Here is a 9,916-nt window from a genome sequence, read left to right as displayed (position 1 = left end):
CATTTTTATAAGTTTATGTTTGTCAAAACGTCTTATATTGTGGGACGAAGGAAATACGAATGTACGGAGTGGTTCGTTAGATCAATGCAAATCAAGTTTGTTTTGTGTACCTTTTCTTGTGGGAATGCATATATTACGTACTCCCTTTAGTGATCTAAAAGATTTAATATTAGTTTACAGAGGGAAAACTTACTAAACTAGGACAGTAGGAGCGTAGGACAGCATAAGTCAAGCGCAAAAGAAAAACTGATCAAAGTATTGTTGCGTGCATGGAAGGAGCTGCCCTTGTCATTGAGTGGAGCCGTGCACCACTCATCCTAGAAGCTGACAGTGCAGTTGCCATCTGCCACAGTGCCTACAGCCACGCCTTCGACGAGGCTGCGAGGCCCAACCGGTACCTTAAAGCACATTCTGCCCACCACAACCAAAATGATACATCACCCACAAAACAATAAACCTAAATGATGCATCACGTGATATACTGTGTGTATATTTCTGAATTCAAAGCCTGAATGAGCCGTCTAGCTACATAAGAGTATACTAACTTTTACTGCCTGGTCGACCTGGAACATGCATATGCCTGGTGAAACCAACCAGGAAGATATTTTGAAGTCCTAAACTTAATTGGTGAAGCCCTCACAAAAGAAAATTGTATGGAAAACAAATAGTTCAATTCATAGATAATGGTATAGGCTGGGTGCCTGACAAGTGTTTAGACCAGAGGAGGTTATAGTTCGGTTCTCCTCTACAGAAACAATTCAGTTCACCTAATGGGGAAAACGAAAGCAACTGGTTCACCTTAATTCGATTTATGCTCCAGGATGAAGAAGAGAGACATACAACGCAAACCATTGTAAAAAGAGCTTAAAACACGCTAGATGAACTGGGACGACGATGATGTTTGCCCAAAGAAGTCGGGGGACGGTGCCATGCCGTTGAGGAGCCTCTCGACCTGCGCGATGACCTGCCTCCCTTGAGCGTACATGACCAAAGTGTCCCTGTTGCGCCTCAGCACATCCATGATCACGTTGAACTGCCAATCGTTCACCACATCAATCATCTGCCGCACCACGCAGTTTGCATACTGGTGGATTATCATGCCCTGCATGACCAGGTAACCACTCAAGATTAGTCATGTATATCTCTCTAGGGATGTCGAGTAACAGCAGTAAGATCTCAAGAGCCACATACCACGAGATGATCTGCGGTTTGACCACCGCCTGCAGAAAGGATCTCATTTATGAGAAGCTTGCAATCGTGGTAGCTGCCATAGATTAGGCACTTCTCAATGACTTTGGAAGAGTGCTTCTGGTGGCTCATCTGTACTATACTTCCAGCAAATTTCAACATAATAATTTGTCGATGACGAGGTCCTCCATGCTCCACAATGTACTGCAACATGTCGATAGAACACACATGTGAATTGTGGGTTTAGCTGCGACATTATTTCATCAATTACAAACCACTACACACTTTACCTGCACAACGTAGTTTCCATATGGGTCTACAGACAACTCCTTTACACAATCGAGAATCTCCGTGATAAACATGTCCATAATTTGAGGATCCTTGCAGAACTCCAGTATTTTCTAAGAAGATCACGAGGATCGGAGGAATAATTAGTGAACAAGGTCCAAACAAACGTCAAAAGATAGGAAGCGGTAAAAAGTGTAATGCTCAAACTAACTACCTGAACCACATGGCATCCAAAAGGATGGGTGGATAACATCTTGGCCTTGCCACATAACCGTCTATAGATGAATTGGATATACTGTGGCTGCACACACTCCATGCATTTCTGAACGGCGTGGTTTGCATGTTGATCGCAGATACATTTGAATAGGTTGCTATCAAGCTCCGTGGCCATCTTTATTTGTTGATCAATGTCGCTTATTTCAAAAGCCTGAACAAAGAGACACCATCAGTGACCAAGCTCGCAACGAAACAATATGGCATACCAGGGTAAAAACTTAAAACATAATGAAACATAATCAGCTTAAACTATTTATGCATTTGACATTACATTATATTTATAACAGAAGTTCTCTAAGATAATGAACATATTAACAAGAGAATGAATGGTTTGACTAAATTACATATTCTATCTTACATGACATTACAAATCCGAGGGCTTTCCAAATATAAAAGTGCAGTTCTGCAATCTACAAGCACACCTTATTAATTCCTTCCATCATGAGATGTTAGAAAAGATATAGTGTTCAGCTTACCTTCTGGATCACCCGACAACCATAGAGATGAAGGCTTAGGTGTAACACATGCCCCATTAGATTAGCAATTAGTATCCTGAAGTAGACCGCTGGTCCATGCTCAAGAAGCTATAAAAAATTATAAGGTAAGTACAGAAGTTTATGTCCGATTAATCTCAACATCCTTAATTAGAGACTCAAGATACAAAATTCTATAGGAATTGGAGGAAAAAAACCTTTTGGATAACATAAGTGGGAAAGGCATCAGTGGCTAGTGTAAGGATGTGAGGAGTGATTTCCTTATATAGCATAACTATCTCTCCAGTAGTTGCTTCGTCAAGTTTCTGCCGTATAAAGCAGCTCCCAATTGGGTCAGCACTGCATGTCAAATACAACAAAGGGTAATGGACCGTTTACCATATAAGGCTGCAATTTCTTCAAGGGACGCATAGCATAATAGGAGGCGCGGCCTTAAGAATATACTGGTTGAAATTCATGCTTAGTACTTGTGTTATCTTAATAAGGTACTCCCTCCGTCACATAATATAAGTGTGATTTTTACACTACTACTAGTGTAAAAAACACTCTTTTATTATATATCATGGGACGGTAGTGTAAAAAACACTCTTATATTATTGGACGGAGGGAGCAAGTATGAAAATAAAGGTTGCATGAGTTATGTGCACCTGAGAGCAGGCACGTGACCCTTGACATTGATGAGCCGCATAGACTGGTTTACTGGATTCTTGATCAGCTGAAGAAGTGAATTGACCTGGGAATTCCCAGGAGCATTTATATTTGGCACATGCCCCCCAGAACATGCCATGTCAACGTCGAGAGCGTAGTGATTCTTCAAAGCCTCGGGGGACTGACGCCATAGTTTGCAGGATAATTCCTGATCTGGGTCAATCAACGCACGAAGGCATGCCTCCTGCATCGCCATCAAATTAGCAAAATTACTAGGCACGCTCCTTGAAGAAGATGATGATGATTGTGCATGCAAATCTTCAACAACATCCATATTCAATAGTGGAATTTGGGAGGGTAGCTCAGTATAATCCTTGACAACACTGTTTGTAGTAAAGGCACAAGAGTTCATAGGCTGAAATGGATCTATGTATGTGTCGCCAATTTGGGGCAACTTCTGATTGTGTACAGTCGACTCTTCTTCGCTCTTTGGATCATCCTGAAAAGGAAACAACAATTTATTATTTCCATTACGGGGAGCACTCATGGTGCAAATATTTCCAATAGGTAAAACAACAATGACAACCAGCAGTTACTAACTCATGATCATATGGTAGTTTCAACTTTCAAGGGAAAATTCCATCCATATATCAGATATATGATACTGGTCATTGCTCACTGCTCTGTGGATCACACTGAGTGTAGAGTCGGCGATAGTAAAGTTTTCTCAATGCAAATGTTATCTACAACAATCAGTATTTCAACTTTCAAGACAATAACAAAAACTGAAAAATATTTGGGTTTGGGGGGCAAAGAATTATTATGTCATGTAATATAGCACAAATGTAGTGTTGCCAGATAAAATCAAGAAAAAATGTAGGTAACTTGAGCAATCCTTTAAAAAAAGGTAACTTGAGCAATACAATCAACCAATCACACAACATCAGTTTTAATCATGCTAAACCAATTTGTCCTGCAATCTTAAAAATTGAGAAAAAAAAAGGTTGACCAGAAGTAGTGGAGAGCACTAGTGCAGTGTAACTTCCATCTCAAGAAACAGAAATGTTTTCCTTTCTTTCGCATTTGATTTGCATGCCCCCTGTAGATTTGACCCGGAGCCAATGCCAGATCGACCAATTAATCTAGTAATCGAGCAAATTGCAATGAAAAAAATTTCAAGCATAACATGGGAAATGCATGGTGCCCGTCACTATGTTCATCTCATAGCACCCCAAGTAACAATTGAGACGAAAAATTCTCACAAATATAAATGAAGGGAGGTGATTCACCACCGTTTGATAAGAAAAGCATCATCCATGAGCTCGCGATGATGCATGTGACGTCCCTCCTATATGGTGCCACTGGCTCCTCCCTTATCTAGGCATGTGCATGGTGGAGATGTCGTACGGCAAGAGAAGCATGGCAACACGTTGTCACAATGTATCGCGAACAATGCGGAATGTATCTCTATCTTTGCCCCATCAAAATTCATGGGGAAGACAACTCCCATCGTGGAGTATGGTGAGATAAAGAAATAGGGAGCAAGGCAGTGAAAAAATGGGGAGAGATCTCGGCGAAAGATACAAATGACAAGAGATGAGAACGATCCAGCAACAAAAGACTGTTAATAAAATGCAAGGCCTCATCATGGGTCAATTCGATTGTTTATGGACCAACCACCTAAGTGAAAAACAATTACGTATCCTTCAAAAAGTATTTCATATCCTAACACAAATGTACGGTTGCTCGTGTTATTCGGAGAAAATGAAAATCTGCCACCTCAAGGACTACAAGCATAACCTAGCTAGCGAGGGTCATGTCTCTAGAGACCTAAACGTTCCTTCTTCATAATTTATCCCAAAGACAAGCATGGCAATGCCTTTTCATTCTAGATTCACAAGGAACAAGAATAAAAAGAACAAGAGATTGAGGTCTACTTTTACAAATTCAGATGGTTGAGTCGTCAAATTTATGATCAACCTTCTTTATGACGACTCTGGTGTAACCTTAGTTGTTCACCAAACAATGGCCTTAGATCTCCGATGGATAGTTTCCGGATGAGGATTAGGAAGATTATGTGGAGATTGACAATCGATGGGCAATGAGAACCAACTGGAATACAATAACTCAACATGAAGCATACAAGACGCAAGTAGGGGGGTACTACGATTTTTGTGAATAATAGGACAGAAGAGAGGACTACCTATAGAGGCAACGGTTTCGATGCGGAGAAGGTGGGGCAACTATGAGATCAAGGGAGATGCAATTGAATTTATTTATTTATTGAGGAGGAGATGCAATTAATAGGGAGACTCTTGAATAGGAGGGAACAAAGCTAGCACTACCCACTCATGGCCATGATGGGCCACCTATGTATAGATAGGTACTGTGCATGGTTTGGGACGTATGAATATTTTTGGCCTACCAATTCACACGTCTCTATAGTCATACTGAGGCACTAAGCCCAATAACCCAACCCATGAACAATTTGAGAGATGACTCACAACATTGATTTATTTTATGATTGCTACACCAAATAAGGGTTTGGGCACTAAATTTAAGTGAGCATGGTTGCAATTTGCAAGCAGTGACCTTCAATGGGGAACGGCCATGGAGAGGGTTGTGATGCTAAAATCAATATAAATTCTCTATGGGTGGGTGTGGTAAATTCCATAGTGGCATCATGGTAGTTGAGAAATTTTTAGCATGTCACATTAGGCTTTAGTTCATTTGAAAACCACAAATGTGAATAGTTAGTATCTCTAGTTTTATAGGAAATAATTGATGTGATGATGGTGTATTAAGTCGCGTAAAAGGTATGTTCCATACATGACATTGGTCTTATAATGCCGCCTTGATGTTTCGTAGAAGCAAACCCGATAGTGCCATGCATATCGAAATTTTACGATGAAAATTAAAATATGGAACAAAATGTATACTTGTCCTTTTCTAAAAAGAAAACTATTAACACTAAGTCAAATCATCAACTACACATCATTCTTTGCCATGAATTATTGTATTCTAATTGAACAATTTCTCATAGTGCTTTTGTACCATGACATTTTTTACGAGGGAATTTTTGAAATCAATTTTCATAAAGAGTTTCTATGAAGGCATTTTGTAGAGAGATAAACACACAATTGGTCGCTCAACTCTCGCGAGATGAGCACATTGGTCACACTTCTCTCAAAATGTGCTGATCACATTGGTTTATTTCATGGGCGAACTGGTCACTCCGTCATTTCCAACCATAACAGGGTTGACGTGGCATCTTGACTCGGCGTGGGTCCCACAGTGCAATCTCTCGGTAGGCTTTTAATTTGTAGAAAACATCTTGTAAAGAAGTTGAGCTCCCTTTCCCCTTGATTTCCAAATCGAGCACCAAAATCCTAACCCACTGCAGGTGCGACGTCGGCGGCAGTGGAAGGTACCCTGCACGGCTTTGTGGACCATGTCGGTTAGGCATCGTCAACTTGACTAGCGATGAGGAGGCCTGACCATCGGTGGCATCTATTGTTTGGTGAGATGGGCGGCCCCAGCGGGCTGAAGCGCGTGAGGGAGGAATGGAAGCCGATGACTATGTGCTACTGGTGACCGGAGACAAGCTCTCAGGTAAGTAAATCAAGTCCTCTCTCTAGCATATATACATGACTGCTCAGGTTTTTCTCAGAAAGATTTCATTTTTAGGAGGAGTTGTCAGAATTCGAATTTCGGGTACCACAATACCATTTTGATACTGAGTTCAATAGTGTGGAGCGCAAGGCAGACAAGTCCATTCACCTACTTGACCCTGCTTGCCGTGTGGCAAAAGAAGGCAGTGACATTGTCCGAAGGTTTTTGGGGACCAATTTGAGGTAAATTGTTTGATCTCATCCCAAAATGCTCTTGACAAAATCAAATCTAGTTTTGAATATTCTTTCAAAAAGACCAAAGGAACATGATATTAATTTGATATCATGTTCTACCTAGCAGTGAATCAAGTACAACTATGATTGTTCAGTACAATGAGTAGGCATAATGCATATTCTCCTATTTGAAATTGAGCACATGTAATTTGTTACTGAATTAATTCGATGGTGCTGGCCTCTTCATCTCCGTCATCGAGGTCGGCAAAGGCTGGCTCGCTAGTCACCTTATGCTCCATGGCAGCGAGGCGCTCTGCTTCGGCAGCCTGGTGCAGATCACCTCGGCCTGTGCAGTGGAAAGAGACGCTGTGAGCACCGCTTGGTTGCGCTGTTGTTGTGTACCACGTGGACTTCTATTATTGCAAGGGCGTTGGCAGCCCAAAAACTACCTTCTTTGCAGGAAAGAACTTATCATGCTCACCGCTGCCAACGTTATTGTGCATCTGTGCCTACATCACCTCGAGCGCCTCCTCTTCCTCAGCATCTTCCTGCTCAATCTCCCGGCGGTTAGCAGAGAGGTCCGACGCCGCTGGCGATGTCGAAGGAGTTGTAGTATCCGCCCATGCTAGAGGAGGAGTTGGATGTGTCGGAGTTGGAGCGGCCCATGCCAGACGAGAAGTCGCCCATCCCAGGTGCTAGGTAGCGGTGCCGTTGCAGAGCCGTCTACCAATGGAGACCACGAGGTGAGAAGCTTCCTCACCATTGTGCTAAATGAGAGTAGTACTGAGCAATGGTGTTTCTTGGTTATGCCAAAATCATGCAGACTGATGTCGTTATAAAGTGAACTGACCATGGCAGAAGCGGGAGAGGGCGATGGTAGGAAGATGGAAATGGCAGGAGTAGGCGTTGTGGGAAGGCGCAATGGGCATGGGGGCACCGCGTGTATCATTTGCCAATATGCGTACAAGAGGCGAGCAGAGCAGAGAGGAACATATGAGAGAGATGATAGAGGAGGATTTGCAAAAGACACCCCCTCCCTAAGATTAAACTAAAGGGGTGCATTACAAAAAATTGAACGCGAAGTAAATGTCCCCTGAGCTCAACTTGTTTCTAGGGTGTTTTCTGCAAACTAAACACCTCCTGAGCGACTGCACTATGGGCCCCATGCTAAGTCATCACCCCACATCAACACGGATAAGGGTTGGGTACGGCTGAGTGGCCAGTTCGCTCATAAAACACCCAAAGTGACCGGTTCGTCACATTTTGGGAGAAGAATGACCAATGTGCTGATCTCACGAGAATGCAATGACCAATGGATTGTTTATCTTTTTTGTAGATATTACTTAATATGAAGTATATACACTCCTTCAAAATGTATCACAAGGGATGACTTAGGTACTAGACGCATAGTTCGTTTCCCCTAGATTCACACTAGGCTTTACATCCGACGGTATGCTTCAAATGAATGAAAGTTTCTTTCTGGGAACAACTCTTGTCTTGAAAACACCATTAGCTCTTTAAATCTCTTACCAGTTGAATCTCACAACTAAACACAATTACTTAACTCGATACATTATTCAACATTACAACACAATGTCTATTCATGTAACGTAAGTTCCCGGTTGATTGGGGGTGTCCTAAAAATACGCATCAATTTGGATGTTCTGAAGGGAGCTCACTTAAATTAAACTTGTGGTTCATGATCCTCGATGTCTCTCACATCATAGAACAATGCTTACATCCTTGGTAGCTGATAATGGCATAACTGTGACTCGCAGAGGTGCTTCCATGTACTACTCATATTACATCTGAAGCAAGTATGGCTAAAAGCTTGTTGATACACAACAAAAGCAAGTCGAATGTTGTCCCGGAACTCATAATCCAAATGCAACCATCCCATGTGGTATAACTGTACAAGATATTCAATTACATTTGAATAGAATTGATACAATTCAAAGCATCTTGATACATGTTTTATTTATTAATATAGTAACAATATGGATATAGGGTGTGTGGCCCTGGTCTCTAATCACAGAGTTGCAATCACTACAACTAGCCACCACTTTTGACCACACAAGGTGACCACTTGGTGCTTCCTTGGCAGAGTATAATGTTTTAGTAAATCACTGCAACTGGGCCAACTAAAATACTAACTACTAACGTTTGAACCGCCGCTAGCTACAACAAGTAGGCTTTGGGAACCAAAGCATGAATTTGAGGTTTCTTTCATCCTTTGGGTATGCTGAGAAATAAGGCTTCAAGGAACAAGCCAAGCCTTACATTAGAAATACCCCCGGAAAATAGGTTGTGGGCATTTAAGCATGCCTTTAAGGCATTTCTCATGTACCTATTGAGGATTTTGACTCTTGATGCCTTTGTGAACTGTAACTTTACATACTTGGGTTAAAGGTACGCATCCAAATAGTTTTGTATACCCCTTTTGATCAACTGGGGTGCCTTTATAGGTTGTTCTTCGTTAAACATGAATGGGCTAACCTTTATTGTCTCACTTAAAGTGCTTCATGTTTCTATAAATAACGGTGTCAAGGACACTGTAAGCACATCCGAAGAGACAAGCACAAGGCTTATGACTCAATGTTTGCCATGATGATCTAGCCCCTATGGCATGAGAGGAAACCTAAGGTCTCCCTGAATGTGTTGATTGATAGCAAGCCCTTGTCACAATTCACACACAAAATGGAGAAGAAGAACCAGACACAACTACTTTTTTAATGTTAAGAGAAAATCTAAGATGATCGCACTAATCGAGCACATTGCAGGAATGGGTACTTGGTTGCAGTGCATACCTAGAACAAATAAATATATATTGATCTAGTGTCATGAGGTGGTCTACCCCTGTTGATGGCTTGGAGTATGAAATGCGCACCAAACCAGTGTGGTTCTACGATATATGATTCCATCCCCCCATCGCTTGTTACCTTCACTTCACGTCGAGGCTGTCGATGGAGCTACCACCAGGCGATTGCGCAGTCATGACCTCCATCTTTGTGGCACTTAAGATACATTCATTTGAGGATCCTCGCCTGTGCTTCAACTGTCATATCACCAACTTGCCACCACCACTTGCCCCACCACCCTCCACCAATTATAAGGGGAAATTGATATGCCCCCATCTTTGCTGGTGCCTTGAGGATTTGTTATTTCTTCTGTTGTAAG

At 41.9% G+C, this 9,916-nt stretch overlaps 1 protein-coding gene across 1 annotated transcript; it reads right to left on the bottom strand.

The window, feature by feature from the left end:
• Nucleotides 1-874: 874 nt before the first annotated feature.
• LOC123049862 (pumilio homolog 1-like) lies at nucleotides 875-7,668 on the bottom strand. The gene is made up of 9 exons (XM_044472728.1): nucleotides 7,590-7,668; nucleotides 7,258-7,328; nucleotides 2,894-3,393; nucleotides 2,444-2,585; nucleotides 2,229-2,336; nucleotides 1,691-1,903; nucleotides 1,479-1,589; nucleotides 1,192-1,392; nucleotides 875-1,102 (listed from the first exon to the last, which is right to left on the bottom strand). Exons 1-9 carry the CDS (start codon nucleotides 7,666-7,668, stop codon nucleotides 875-877), a joined length of 1,653 nt encoding a protein of 550 aa, XP_044328663.1.
• Between the last annotated feature and the right edge of the window lie 2,248 nt (nucleotides 7,669-9,916).

This window comes from Triticum aestivum, chromosome 2D, assembly GCF_018294505.1.
Source record: "Triticum aestivum cultivar Chinese Spring chromosome 2D, IWGSC CS RefSeq v2.1, whole genome shotgun sequence".
Lineage (NCBI taxonomy): Eukaryota > Viridiplantae > Streptophyta > Magnoliopsida > Poales > Poaceae > Triticum > Triticum aestivum.
Note: the sequence above shows the minus strand (reverse complement) of the source record. Positions and strands in the feature narration are given on the sequence as shown.